General features: G+C 49.5%; 1 protein-coding gene across 1 annotated transcript; it reads right to left on the bottom strand.

Annotated features, from left to right (window-relative positions):
- Nucleotides 1-4,642: 4,642 nt before the first annotated feature.
- Nucleotides 4,643-6,326, bottom strand: LOC123141042 (cytochrome P450 89A2). Its single transcript, XM_044560286.1, has one exon. It carries the CDS (start codon nt 6,307-6,309, stop codon nt 4,858-4,860), a length of 1,452 nt encoding a protein of 483 aa, XP_044416221.1. The 5' UTR covers nt 6,310-6,326; the 3' UTR covers nt 4,643-4,857.
- Nucleotides 6,327-15,792: the final 9,466 nt, after the last annotated feature.

A 15,792-nucleotide genomic window follows, 5' to 3' on the forward strand; every position in this document is an offset into this window, starting at 1 on the left:
AACTGCCGCTCCGAGGCCATCCGTCCAGGCCGTCCCCGAGGCTGCACCGACCCTCGCGCTGCCGCTGCGTTGCCCCGTCGGGCCGTAGCGAGCGTGGCACGCGGTCCCTGCAACCGCCCTGAGGTCTTCCGCGTCGTCGCCCCGACCCGCGCGCTGCCACTGCGTTACCTCCTCGGGTTGTAGCGTCGTGGCGCGCGGTCCACTCCACCGTCCCCGCGCGTCGACTTCTAGGCGGTATGCGTCGCGCTGCCTCCCTAGGCGCAGGAATGCCACCGTCCGCGCCGGTCATCGTCACGCTGTCGGGTTCTGCCTCACCTACTTCGAGCACCGTCGCCGCGCTTCTGACCTAGCAGCCGCCGCCGCCTCCTCAGATCGCCACCGCCGCTCTTCTTTCCGGTCCACGACGACTACCTCGACACCGGCCACCCAGACTAGACATCGACCACGGCGTCTCTCGGACGGCTACCTCAACAACGGCTACACCATCCTATGCTCTCGGGTACAACGACATCGGCATAAAGGGCTACCGCCTTGCTTGAGCAAACTTGTCGGTTTTCACTCCAGCGACGACTTCCGCGATGCATTGACCGTTACGACTGTAGGGGGTGTCCGTCGGCTTACCTTCGAATTATTCTCTAGTCTCACCGTCTGCGTCGCTATCGTTACGACTGCGGGGATGTTGAGTATCGTGATTATTAGGAAAGCTCGGATAGCGTAGGATATTATTCTATCTTGCCTTGTACTCCAAAATGATCATGTACTTTATATATATGCTCAAAAGGCTCAAGCAATAAAGCAAAACTACTCCACCAATCATCCCTTCCCTTCTAACATGAGCTAATCGGTGTGCAACGTTATTACATGACCGGCGCACATGTACGGCAGCAAACTCTCTACCCTGGTCGAGTAGACCCTTGATTTCGCCAATGATGCTTCCGTCGGTGATCGATCAAGCTCGAGCTGCTTGATCATTTGCACTGCCACTTGCTAGTCTGTCTCAACAAAAACGGCTTCGTTCTCCACTCATAAACTAGAGCAATACTACTTCCTTTGTCCAATAATATAAGAGCTTTTCTTTTACACTATTCTGTCAAAAACGCTTTTACATTATGAAACGAAGGAAGTACGTACCTTGCATGTACGCAACAAGTTTTGCTTCAAGCGGGCTATTGCAACTATGTAGATGGGGACTTGATACGAAGAAGATTGCACCATCCACATTAAGCTTGTTCCAGCCCGTTGGTGGTTTCGTCCATCGATACGGCGGCCGTCCGCTGGTAGGAACCTGGGGCTGTTTATACTTCTGCTTCCTCTCTGCCCCAATATCAGATGTGAACACCACTTTTCCTTTCTCAAAGTCGCCCTGGAGGTGTTGCTGAAGGCTCAACAAAGACTTATGTAGCTCCATAAAAAGCGTGTGGATGCAAAGATTACAAGTTAGATTAGCGGGTAGTGTGTTAATGCTACTACCTGTGTCTAGTGCGGCGTCGACGTCCGACATGTCTAACTGCCAGCAAAATGCTGCCTCCCTAAGAGCATCTTCAGCCGCGCCCCCAACAAGCCTCCCATGGCGATTTTTTTCGCACCGGCGTCGAAAAAGCACCTCAGTCGCGCTCTCAAGACACCGAAATCCGCCCGCTCGGCCCGTTTTTGAGCCCGACGATCCCAGGCCTAACCCAGCGCACCGGGGGCGCTTGGGGGCTCCGCCGGAAGGGAAAACCACGTCTAGGCCACACTGTCAGGCGAAAAGTCGTCTTCCACGTCCAGATTCGCCTCCCCCCGCACGCACACCCTCTAGCCGCATTGCCGATCCCAGCGCCGCCCATTAGATAGGTCATTCCCCGCCGGTCCAAAAAGAGAAAGGGTTTCGCCGCGGCATCCTCTCCACCACCTTCTTGGGCGAGTTTTCCAATGCTCCGGCTGCGCAGGGTGGGATACCGGCGACTGTGCGCCTACCACGCCCGCCAGGTGTTCGGCGATTTGTCTGCTCTATGATGGACTCGGACGACAAGGAGGCGCTCGCGGCGCTGCTGGAGGAGGAAGCCGATGCCGACGTCCAGGAAGAAGAGCATCTCATGGTCCTCGCCGCCCTGGCCTGCCTGCTCGCGAGCAATGCAAAACCGCGGCGAGGTGGCTTGGCGCCGGGGCGGCTGAAAGCAATGAACCGGCATCGGCTGGAAGGCTATTGCATGCTCTACCCCGACTACTTCACGGACGCTCCATTGCACGGCGACAAAGTATTTCCGCGTCATTATCAGATGAGCCAAAAGCTTTTTCTCAGGATTGTGAATTTCATCCGGGAGTTCGACAGCTTCTTCAAGTGCAAGAAGGATTGCACCGGTACACTTTGATTCACCTCAATCCAGAAGTGCACGACAGCTATGATGATGCTTTTATACGGAGCTCGCGGCGATTCACTCGACGACTATGGGTGCATGGCCGAGTCCACGACCATTGAGTGTTTCTACAAGTTCTGCAGGGCAGTGGTGACAGTGTTTGGACCGCAATACTTGCGATAACCCAATGCTGAAGACACTGCTCGGATCCTAGCACACAATGTAGCAAGAGGATTTCCTGGGATGCTTGGAAGCATCGACTGCATGCATTGGAAATGGAAAAACTATTCATTTGCTTGCCAGGGGATGTACAAAGGCACCAAAGGCGGTTGCAGTGTGGTACTTGAGGCAGTGGCCACACAGGACCTCTGAATTTGGCACTCCTTCTTTGGCATGCCAGGAACTCACAATGACATCAACGTACTGTAGTTCTCTCCTATCTTTGCCAAGCTTGTTGAAGGTCATGCTCCTCCGGTGAATTTCGAGGCCAATGGGCGGCACTACAACAAGGGATACTACCTAGCAGATGGCATCTAGCCGAGATGGTCCACATTTGTGAAGACTATCTCAAACCCTGTGCCAGGAGGCAAGAACTCCCACTTTGCGAAGGTTCAGGAGGCTTGCAGGAAGGATGTCGAGCGGGCATTTGGTGTGCTCCAATCTCGATTTGCTGTTGTCCGCTACCTCGCTCAGACCTAGTCGAAAAATAAAATGTGGGAGATCATGACTTGCTGTGTCATCTTGCACAACATGATCATTGAGAGTGAGCAGGAAGAGCCAGTGTTTGACACTGAACCATATTACCGGCAAGGTCCTCTTGCCCAATTTGATCATCACCTACCGGCAACCTGGACTGCATTCCTCAATATGGTTCAGGAGATACGAGACCCACTGGTGCATCAACAACTGCAGCAAGATCTGGTGGAGCACCTATGGAGGCTCAAGGGCAACGCCTAGCTCGTCTTGTGAACAAATATGAGTTTTTATTTGTTGAACTGTATAATTTGTATTAAACTATTTGATTCCTATTGATTTTATGTCATGAATTATGTGATAAAAATAGCTTCTGTTGAACTTGCGCTGAAGCACGGCGAATATGGGTCAATTTGCGTCAATAACGGGCCAATTTCCGCCGAAACTGGGATGAAAAGTGGGCAAATTTGCGCCAAAAATGGGCCGAAAGCGGCACCTGGGGGCGACCTGGTGGCGGCGGCTAGGAAGCCAAACGCCCCCACGCCGATTTTAGCGCCGGTTTGCCCCCAGGCGGCGATATTTCGAGCCCCCCGGGGGGGGGTGGCTGGAGATGCTCTAAGTCCGGCCTCCCGCGAGAAAATAAAAAATGGCTCCGGTGCAATGCGATGCGATGCGGGTGTAGCCTGTTTTGCGGCCGGACATCCGGCGTGGAATGGCGAACACTGCGAGTGGCGAGAAAAACAAGCGAGCAACATCAATGCGGTTAGGGCATTGCGAGGAGAGAGGTCCAACTAGAGTTTCTGGTGAAGGTGCCTCTAGCGCACCCCGGGAGCCAATAAATAAACACAGTCGACATGTCGAGCGGCGCGTCATGGGAACATGACAGTCGCCGGAATTCAATGCCCGTGCCTACATGCATTAGTCACGCGTCGTGGGAATCGAGCGAAAAGGAAATTATATTTGTGTCTTCCCGTGAACGGTGGGCCCCGCATCAGCAGGAACAATCAAAAGTTTGTCTTCATCGGTGCGGTTGGTGCTTAGGTGGGGTGCTAAATGCATTAAAAAGCTTAGCAACTACTCTCCCAATGCATTGGTGCTTATATTTTGTAACTAAGCCTCCCTCATTTAATGTTTTAACACCAAAACACCTTCATGCATTGGTTGATAGTCATTTTGCATAGGTCCACGTGCTTAGCATCGTTTCCTCCGAGGGTCACCATAATGCTCTCTCACCTCTTTAATTGCTTTGCCACATCACTTTTTTGCCTATGTGACACCCTTAGCACTGGTACACCTTGAAGCACTGGGAAGGGCCTGACGACAACGACAACTCGCGACGTCATGCATGTGGGCATTCTAACGCCAATGCTACTGGCTGAGATTGAATTCGTCAAGTTTGAATGGCAACCTCGAATATCCCAGTTCCGATCACCTCTGTTATGAATTATAAGACGTATTGAATATCTGAATTGAACTACATATAGGCTGAAACGGATAAACAAACATACTAAAACACGTCTATATACATCCGATTTAGAGAAAAGTTAGAACATGTTACAATTTGGAATGGAGGGATCCAAGTAGTATTTAGGCAATCCAATTTTTAAAAAAACTTGACAAACTCGCAAATACTTTATAAAAATATAAAAACATATGTCCATTATTGGAGAACCATAGTTAGGCGCACACAACAAACATACTACACACCCGCAAAAGAGAAAAAAAGATACTACACACTCATGGCATTGCGCATGAACTTATCCGAAAGAAATAGCAGGGGCGTACAACCCGCGTGTGCCCCGTTCATGCAGATTATTTAACGAGTAGTTTAAACAAAGGGACTCCATGGAGTGACACGAGCACGAAGTGGCTTCTTCATCGCTTTGAAGAACCCGTCGTGTTCCGTGAGGTCGACGCCACAATTTCCCTCGGTCCACTCGAACTCGCGCACCAGCGCTGCCAGCAAGCACTTGACATTGAGCATCCCCAGCGCCATGCCTGGGCAGTACCTCCGCCCTGCGCCGAACGGCATCATCTTGATCTCCTTGGGCCCCGGCAGAGGCCCAACGGCCTCTCCCTCTCCTCCGGCAAGGAACCTCTCCGGCCGGAACTCGTCGGGATCCGTCCATGTCTTGGGGTCCCTCCCGATGTCCCCCAAGACGAAGTGCACACGCAAACCGCCTGCCGGCATGGCCGTTTGGCCGACCACTCCTCCCTCGGCGCGGACGTCGCGCACGACGAACGGCGCCGGTGGGTGCATGCGGAGGCTCTCGAGCACCACGGCGTGGAGGTACGGCGCCATGCCGCGGTGGAGTATCTCTCTCTCCTCGTCCTCGGAGGGATACTTGTTGTCACCGTCGTACTTGATGTTGATGATGGCCTCGCGACGCAGTTTGTTCTGGATCTCCGGTCGGGTGACTAGGTGAGCGAGGGTCCACTCGACGCAAGCCACAACAGTCTCCGTGCCGGCGCCGAGGAATTCTAACACGAGGCTCACCATCTCGTCTTCCGTGAGGGCTCGGCGGAGATGCTCGTCATTGTCGTCGTCTTCGTCTGGAACGCGGAGATGGATGAGCGAATCGACGTATGAACGGGCGTGGCCGTCGCAGAATCGTGACGACTGCCGCCGTGCCTCCTCGATGAGAGGGAGGAAAAGCTCCGCCAGCCGGTGGCGCAAGGCGATAGGATCGCTTTGCCGTCTCCTCCAGTATCCCAAGAGCTTAGACTCGCACGTGGAGGTGGATTCCACGGCGGCGAGGATGAACTCCCGGAACTCGCACTGCATGGCCCGCACGTCGGCCTCGTCGACCAGGCCGTCTCCAAAGCACATGCGTGCAATCATAGAGAACACGGCGGCATAGAGGCCGTCACGGACGACCACCGCCCTGCCCTTTCTTGCGGCTGACTGGACGCTAGCGACGATGTCGTCGATGGCCGCCCGTCGCAGGGGTGCATAGGAAGCGTAGCGCGTGGGGTGGATGGTCTCCGCGGCGAGGTTGCACCGCAGGGTGCGCCATAGCGGGCCGTATGGCACGGAGATTATGTTGTCGCTCCGTCGGCGGCGGTGACCTTTGACGATAGGGACGCGGAACATGGACATTGGGCGGTTGGAGAAAGCGTCGGCGTACTCAACCAGTGCGCGCCTGGTGACGGCAGCATCGCTGATCTCGATGATCGGCTGAGGGATCACCCGCGCCGGCACACGGCAGATGCGTCGGAACACAGCTAGGACAAGGAAGAAGAAGAAGGCATAAGCAAGTACTGAAAGCAAAGACTCCATATATTGTTCCTGGTGGAAATCAGTAAGAACTTGCTTTGCTGCTTTGCTCCTGTCATTGGTGTTTATATAGAAAACCTTACAGGACTGGGTCCAGGCCCGTACACGGAGCTACATTGCTTCACAACGTACGTGTGGTGGGTCAGCTGACAGACACTTAGCCAAGTCAGTTGACTCCTTGTCCATCCGATCCAACGTTGAGATTTGCACTTTTTCCTCGGATCAATTAACTGACAGTTTTACTATTTCTTAGGCGCTTGAAAAATTTATTCACGTCAATCACCTTTTCTTTTTCACTTTAGCTACGTTTCAGTCAGCTGACTTTTCACTTTATGGTCAATCGATTTTCTTTTCGTTGGATGTGCTTTGAGATGTGTGTTGTTTTTATTTCCTGCTGTTTAATTCTGTTGTTTGATTGGGCTGTGTGACATCGATTGACCCCTGTTTTGGGTTAGTCGAATTGCTTCTTGGGCTCGTTTTTCTTCTTCTGGGTTGTGTTTTTCTTTTACCTTTTAATTAATGGTTTTATTGTTGGTTTTTGGCTGAGTGTAATTATATACATACAAACACTATATAATATGCGACCAAATTTCATGATTATACGATTACTTTTGCATATTATGATAAAGTGCAACTTCGATGCAAAGTTGTGCCCAAGTTTTTTTTATATATTTTCTCTCTTCTTAAAGGAAATACCAACGCCACTAATTCATTCCATTTCAAAAAAAATATTTTAATATTGTTTGTCTTTACTTCATTTCATTCTACTTTAAGGTTAATACCAATGCCACTATTCATTTGTTCTTAGATTATGTTTTTGCAAAAGTTCCACTTTTATATGCTTATTATTGCATATTTTTAAAAGTGCAATTTTTATGTATATTTCGTGCAAATTTTGTCAGAGTTTGTTATAGATTATTTTCCCCATTTTCTTTGTTCTTAAATGGTAATACCAATGCCACATATTCATTCTTTCTTTTGTGGGTATTTTTGCTATATTTATATTATATTAGAGTCTAGAAATTTCACCACTGTATGTTTCTTCCTACATATTATAAAAAGTACAATTTTTGTACTAATCTTGATGAATTTTCGGTTTTAAGTTTTTATTTCACTTCTCTCTTATTTAAGGTAATACCAATGACACTAATTCATTTCTTCTTTGAACCTAGTATATGTTAGTTGTTGCATAGCTATAAAAAGTGCAATTTATGTGCAAATTTGATCATGATTTGTCATGGGGTAAACCTGACAATAGAATAGGGGGGTATGTATGGAGAGGCAAGATCCTAGCTACGGTGAGGTTGTGCACGCAAGATTTACGAGTTCAGGCCCTTCACAAAGGAAGTAACATCCCTACGTCTCGGTGCCCGCAGGCTTGGTCGATTGGATTATGCGTGAAGTTACAGGGAGTGCGAACCCCTGTGCTTGAGGAGGGGGGTGGCTTATATAGAGTTCGCCAGACCCCTCGGGCCCTCAGTTACACAGGTTTCAATGTACATAAAGATAGGACGTTACTGGTAACGTCAGCATTAAAGTCATATAAATGATCATTAAGACTACGGAGTGAACGCGTGACCGTTGTCATTCAGAGTGACCTTAGATCTTCTATGCTCCGAGTGGTTTCTGATATAGTCGAGTGAGTACACCCTGGTCGAATGGAATTTGGTTATCCGAGTGGAACTCACAGTCGAGTGGGTTGCATCCTACGATGATTTCAGTCGGTAGAATTTGCTGTCTTTTGAACGTCCTTGACTGTAAGGCAGTGTCCTTGGGCAGGGTGCTTAGATCAGGTCTATTGCCATACCCAAGGTGCATGTCATCGTCATTAGCCCCCGAATGGTTCTGGGTCCGGGTGGAGATGAAGTTGGAGATGGTTCCGACTCAATTTTCGTGCTTCGGAAGCATTTTACTTGGATTGGTGAACCATGCAAAAACTTCAACCTCATTTTCAGTCGCCTTGAGCCATTCAGAGGTTGTCGAGTGAACTTTGCTGATAAGCTTCGAATGTTGATACGGCATAAAATCTTCGGCGCGATTGACTGCGCTGCAGTTCCCGGATCTCACGGGATTCGAAATTTGGGGAAGCGCGCGGGAGGGAGAGGGCCGCAGTAAACGGAGCAGATTAGGCAGGGGCGCCTCGATTCTCGCGCCACCTTTTTTGCCACGTATTGAGCACGCGAATGATGCGGGATTTGACAGGATTGCCTGGGCCCACGAGTCAGTCACTCACGGAATATGGCCATATAAGGCGTCAGGGCTGGTGTTTTTTGCATAGTGCACCCCATTATCTTCCTTCCTCCTCTGTTTCTCCACTGCATCCGCCTCCACCCTCGGCGCCGCCGCCCAGCCTGAGCTCAACCCGCCGCGATTGGGAAGGAGAAGATGGCGGCCCTGGAGCGCGCAAAGAAGGCGATGGCGAAGGAGAAGGGGAAGAAGACGAGCCGGGGAGGGTCTTCGTCGAGATCTGGTCTCCCACCCGGCTGGATCCAAGGCGAGTGGATTCGGTCGACGATCCAGCAGGAGGACTTGGAGGATCTGGTCGAGGGGGGACTGATCCCCCACGGCTCTTGGCGGCTTCCGGAGGACGAGACCAAGCCGCGGCCGCGGGAGGGTGAGTGCGTCCTTCTTGCGACTCACGTCGACCGCGGTTTCTCTCTGGCTCCCCATCCTTTCTTCCGGGGTTTTCTGAACTTTTTTGGAGACCAACTCCATCACTTTTCTCCCAACACCATCACATACCTTGTTGCATTCATGTCCATGTGTGAGAACTTTCTGGGCTGTCGACCGCACTGGGGCCTCTTCAAACACATTTTCACTTGTCGTTCTCAGTCTGTAAAAAAGGCTAATCCGAGTGATGAGAGGACACACGTGATCCAGATGTGTGGAGTTCTAGGGATCCAGATGAGGGGGGGAAAGTACTTTCCCTGCTATGATTCTTCCCGACTTAGTTAGAGGGTGGCAGTCGACCTGGTTCTACTGCAAAGACCAGCCGACTCCTGGTCAGTCGACTGGGCTTCCCCCCTTTACCATGGACCGAGTCAAGAAGCCCTCTTCCTTGAAAGTGACTCCAGCGGAGAAGGCGGAGGTGAAAATGTTGGTTGAGCGAGTAGTCCAACTCGTCCGTGACTGGTATGGATTTGCTGGCGGTTTTTCTTAGTCGACGCATCCAACCACTTCAAGCCCGCGACCCGATGTGGATGTACTCGGGAATTGACGACACCGCTCGGATCCACCCGGAGGTAGTTGACGAGAAGACGGTGGCGCAGTGGTTGCAGGGCATCACTGGCAACAAGGACAACCCGAGGGGGTCTAGGAGGATCCCTCCACTGGACAACACCTACGAACCAGAAAAGGTCCAACTCTTTACTTCCGAGTGTCTTTTTGATCTGACATGTAATTGTCTCTGAAAACCGACTGATATCTGTTCAATCCCGTGCCTTGCAGGTTTATACTGAGATGTACTCAATGCCCAACGGAGCGCAGGTGCCGGATCAGGAGCAGGAGGGAGAGGTGAGCGGAGGCGACAGCACCGACTGGCAATCTGATGTGGGAGAAGATGAGGAGAGTGACGACTCAAGTGGTGGTGAGGAAGTCGACTCCTCCCCTCGCGTCTAAAGGCGATCCAAGCATACCCATGACCCAGCAAGCATCCGTGGCAAAGAGACTACACAGACTGGCAGACTTCAAAGCACACTCGGACATCTTCTCCTGTGCCGACTGAGAAGGCTCCGAAGCAGCCCAAAGTTGCGCCGTCAAAATCTCGGAAGGCTTTGCCCAAGATCAAAGTGGTTGTCCCCATTGCTTCTGGGTAATCCTTGAATTTGACTTCTTAGTTTGGCATGACTTGATCTTTGGTCGACTCACTTCTCTGTTCTGACCGAGTGAATTTTGAAATTTGCAGTGCTGCTACCTCTGGGACTTCTATTTATAAAGATGATGATAATGAGGAGATGGAAGACACAATCACCTCCAACGCGGGTATAACTCTTGTCATCTTGTCTTTACTTTATCAGCCATTTTGATGGTCGACTGAACTCTTGCGGTTGATTCCTTTGCAGCTCCGCCCAATGTTATTGAACTTCCAGACAAAGACAAGGACGTGCTACAGAGGCCCACAGGAAGGAGGGGCAGCACTTTGGGCAGGAAGACATCAGCTGCACACCCACTGGGTGTTTCAATTTCTGCTGAATAGTTTTTCCACTTGAGTCGACTAGGTTTTGTCGATTGAATCTTGGAACCAGTGGGGGCACGCTGAGTGCACCCACTGGGTGTAGTCCCCGAGACTGCCGTCGAATGTTTGATTCGGCGGGGGTCTTTTGAACAGAACTTTTCCACTCGATCTGAGCAGATCATGTCGAGTGGAACCTGAACCAGTGGGGGCACGCTGCGTGCTCCCACTGGGTGTAGTCCCCGAGACCGTAGTCGACTGCGAGCGGTCGGCTATGGTCTGAGAACAAGTAATATCTTTCTCTCTTTTTTTCGACTGGACGGACCAAGTCAATTGAAAAGTCGAACCAGTGGGGGCACGCTGAGCGCACCCACTGGGTGTAGACCCCGAGACTACTGTTGAATGTTTGATTCGGCAGTAGTCTTATAACTTTTTTGAACTTGTTACTTTATTGCTCGGAAGCAACCAATCTTTGCGTCTGTCGACTGACTATCCTCTGACCATAGAAATCTTGTGAACTTGGAGCTCGGTTTGCTGACTTGGAGCAGAAGGAGATCCAGCTCAATCTTGATCTAGAGTTGGCCAAGACGAATTTGCAGAAGGCTAAGGATGATGCTGCTGGTATGGAAAACTTGTCGACTGGCTCTTTTCTGAATCCGAGCGTTATTTCCTTCCTCTGAACCAAGCGTTATTTCTTTCAGAGAAAATGAACCAGGCTTTGGCGAAGAAGGATCTTGACCTTGCAGCGGCACAGAAAACAGCAGAAGAGAAAACGACACTCGCCGACCAGAAGCAGGCATCAGTCGAAAAGCTGGAGGAAGAGAATACCAAATTGAAGGCTGCCCTTGATGAAGCCAACAAAGAGGTGACTCGGCTGAAGAAGGACAAAAGGAACCTGACCGACAAAGTGGAAGACATCGCCCACAAAAGAGACGAGCTGGAGAATTATCTGGGAGGACTCGCCAAGAAGTTATTCCTTATGCTTGAAGGTGCTTTTTCTTGCCCGACTGACTTGCTGCTGTCAACTCGTTATATAGCTGTTGACTCATCGTTTTATTGTGTGTGCAGAATTCTATCAGAACTTCGAGGAAGAGATTGGGCGGATTGAGACGAGCCTGGACTCCAACCTCTCCCCTGTTAAGGACGAAGCTGCCATGAACGTGCTCCGACTGGAGTCTCACCTCGCTAGCATCATGGACTATCTTGCACGGCAGAAGGTGGCGGTGTCACGGATTGACACGGCACTCTGGCCAAGGGCGACATTCCATAATGACCTCGAGTCTCTGATGACTCGATTCAATGAGATTCCCGGTCGAGTGCAGGAATGGAAGAAGTCTTCTGCCCGGTGTGGTGCTGATGTGGCTCTGTCTCTGGTTCGCGTCCAGTGCAAGGAAGCCAAAGAAGAGAAGCTAGGAGCGATCAAGGTTGCCAACACCAAGAAGCTTGACTTCCAGTCCTTCATGGAGACTTTTATGGCTGCTGCCACTTGAATTGAAGATGGAATCGACTTGGATTAGTTCGTCGAGCCTGCCAGTCCTCCTCTTGCAGAGTGAACAAACTTTTATGATCCGATTAAATTTGCCTCGGTATGCCGAGTGGTTTTGTAACCGTTAAACTCCTTCGGGCCTGATGCCCGAGTACTTTAATCTGTGGTCTGGAACCTCGTTGGATTTATCTTAAACTTAGCTTTTCTTTGAATATGCTTGTGTTTGCCATCGAGTGGAACTTGCTTCTTCACTCGAAACAGTCATTTGTGTTTGTGATGCAGTTCTTAGGAGAGGGTTACGGATGACCTGCACCTCGTCGTCCTTGCGGATCGGGATGGAGCGCACATTGTACTTGTGGCGCAGTTCTAAGGAGAAGGTCGTAGTTGACCTGCACCTCGTCATCCTTGCAGATTAGGATGGAGCGCACGTTATACTTGTGGCGCAGCTCTGAGGAGAAGGTCGTAGTCGACCTGCACCTCGTAATCCTTGCGGATTAGGATGCAGCGTGTGGCCGAGTCCCCGAGAGAGAAGATCGTTCTTCACTCAGAACGTGTTTCAAACTTAGGCGAGTACGGAACTGCAGCTAAGCCCCCGAGTGGTTGCTCTTCACACGGTGGGATATTTCCAAACTTAGGCGAGTTCGGGACTGCAGCGAAGCCCCCAAGTGAGAGGATTGCTCTTCACTCGGTCGGGTTTTTTCAAACTTAGGCGAGTACGAGACTGCAACTAACCCCCCGAGTGAGAGGATTGCTCTTCACTTGGTGGGATTTTTCAAACTTAGGCGAGTGCGGGACTTCAGCTAAGCCCCCGAGTGAGAGGATTGCTCTTCACTCGGTGGGATTTTTTCAAACTTAGGCGAGTGCGGGACTGCAGCTAAGCCCTCGAGTGAGAGGATTGCACTTCACTCGGTGGGATTTTTTCAAACTTAGGCAAGTAAGAGACTGCAGCTAAGCCCCCGAGTTAGAGTATTGCTCTTCACTCGGTCGGATTTTTTCAAACTTAGGCGAGTGCGGGACTGCAGCTAACCCCCCGAGTGAGAGGCTTGCTCTTCACTTGGTGGGATTTTTTCAAACTTAGGCGAGTACGGAACTCCAGCTAAGCCCCCGAGTGAGAGTCTTGCTCTTCACTAGGTAGGATTTTTTCAAACTGAGGCGAGTATGGAACTGTAGCTAAGCCCCCAGTGAAAGGGTTGCTCATCACTCGGTAGGATTTTTTCAAACTTAGGCGAGTACGGAACTGCAGCTAAGCCCCCGAGTGAGAGGGTTGCTCATCACTTGGTAGGATTTTTTCAAACTTAGGCGAGTACGGAACTGCAGCTAAGCCCCCGAGTGAGAGGCGTGCTCTTCACTTGGTAGGATTTTTCCAATCTTAGGCGAAACGGATTCGCAGCTAAGCCCCCGAGTGAGAGGCTTGCTCTTCACTCGGTAGGATTTACTTTTTTGAATGTTAGGCGAAGCGGATTCGCAGCTAAGCCATCCACTGTGGGATTTTGAACACATATATAATAACAACAATCATTTAGGAGACTGTAAAACTGTGTCTTTGATAAACAAACTAAATGGTACTTCTTATTACATCTCAACAGTCTGAATGCTTAAGTATAAAAATGGCGGAGCAGCTCCGCATTCCAAGTGCGTGTGATGTCTACTATGCAACCTTCTTCTTGTAGACGTTGTTGCGCCTCCAAGTGCAGAGGTTTGTAGGACAGTAGAAAATTTCCCTCAAGTGGATGACCTAAGGTTTATCAATCCGTGGGAGGTGTAGGATGAAGATGGTCTCTCTCAAACAACCCTGCAACTAAATAACAAAGAGTCTCTTGTGCCCCAAACACACCCAATACAATGGTAAATTGTATAGGTGCACTAGTTCGGCGAAGAGATGGTGATACAAGTGCAATAGGGATGGTAGATATAGGTTTTTGTAATCTGAAAATATAAAAACAAGGTAACATGTGCTAAAAGTGAGCACAAACGGTATTGCAATGCTAGGAAACAAGGCCTAGGGTGCATACTTTCACTAGTGCAAGGTCTCTCAACAATAATAACATAATTGGATCATATAACTATCCCTCAACATGCAACAAAGAGTCACTCCAAAGACACTAATAGCGGAGAACAAACGAAGAGATTGTGGTAGGGTATGAAACCACCTCAAAGTTATTCTTTCCGATCAATCCATTGGGCTATTCCTATAAGTGTCACAAACAGCCCTAGAGTTCGTAGTAAAATAACACCTTAAGACACACATCAACCAAAACCCTAATGTCACCTAGACCTCCAATGTCACCTCAAGTATCCGTGGGTATGATTATAGGATATGCATCACACAATCTCAGATTCATCTATTCAACCAACACATAGAACCTCAAAGAGTGCCCCAAAGTTTCTACCGGAGAGTCAAGACGAAAATGTGTGCCAACCCCTATGCATAGGTTCATGGGCGGAACCCGCAAGTTGATCACCAAAACATACATCAAGTGAATCAATACAATACCCCATTGTCACCACGGGTATCCCACGCAAGACATACATCAAGTGTTCTCAAATCATTAAAGACTCAATACGATAAGATAACTTCAAAGGTAAAACTCAATCCATTACAAGAGAGTAGAGGGGGAGAAACATCATAAGATCCAACTATAATAGCAAAGCTCGTGATACATCAAGATCATGCCAAATCAAGAACACGAGAGAGAGAGAGAGATCAAACACATAGCTATTGGTACATACCCTCAGCCCCGAGGGTGAACTACTCCCTCCTCGTCATGGAGAGCGTCAGGATGATGAAGATGGCCACCGGTGAGGGATCCCCCCTCCGGCAGGGTGCCGGAACAGGGTCCCGATTGGTTTTTGGTGGCTACAGAGGCTTGCGGCGGCGGAACTCCCGATCTCTTCTGTTCCCCGAAGGTTTTAGGGTATATTGATATATATAGGTGGAAGAAATACGTCCGGGGATCCACGAGGGGCCCACGAGGGTGGAGGGCGTGCCCAGGGGGGTGGGCGCGCCCCCCTGCCTCATGCCCTCCTCGTTGATCCCCTAACGTGCACTCCAAGTCTCTCGTATTGCTTTCTTTCCAAAAATAACTTTTCCGAAGGTTTCATTCCGTTTGGACTCCGTTTGATATTCCTTTTCTGCGAAACTCTGAAACAAGGGAAAAAAGAGGAACTGGCACTGGGCTCTGGGTCAATAGGTTAGTCCCAAAAATCATATAAAAGTGCTTAGTAAAGCCCATAAATCATCCAAAACAGAATATAATATAGCATGAAGCAATCAAAAATTATGGATACGTTGGAGACGTATCAAGCATCCCCAAGCTTAATTCCTGCTTGTCCTCGAGTAGGTAAATGATAAAAACAGAATTTTTGATGCAGAATGCTACTTGGCATAATTTTTTAATGTAACCCTCTTAATTGTGGTATGAGTATTCAGATCCGAAAGATTCAAGATAAAAGTTCATATTGACATAAAAGTAATAATACTTCAAGCATACTAACTAAGCAATTATGTCCTCCCAAAATAGCATGGCCAAAGAAAGTTCATCGCTACAATATCATATAGTTTAGTCATGCTCCATTTTCGTCACACAAGAATACTCTCATCATGCACAACCCTGATGACAAGCCAAGCAATTGTTTCATACTTTAGTAATCTCAATTTTTTTTCAACTTTCACGCAATACATGAGCGTGAGCCATGGATATAGCACTATGGGTGGAATAGAATATGATGATGGGGGTTATGTGGAGAAGACAAAAAAGGAGAAAGTCTCGCATCAACGAGGCTAATCAATGGGCTATGGAGATGCCCATCGATTGATGTTAATGCAAGG

The sequence above is a fragment of the Triticum aestivum genome, chromosome 6D, assembly GCF_018294505.1.
Source record: "Triticum aestivum cultivar Chinese Spring chromosome 6D, IWGSC CS RefSeq v2.1, whole genome shotgun sequence".
In the NCBI taxonomy this organism is placed as follows: Eukaryota; Viridiplantae; Streptophyta; class Magnoliopsida; order Poales; family Poaceae; genus Triticum; species Triticum aestivum.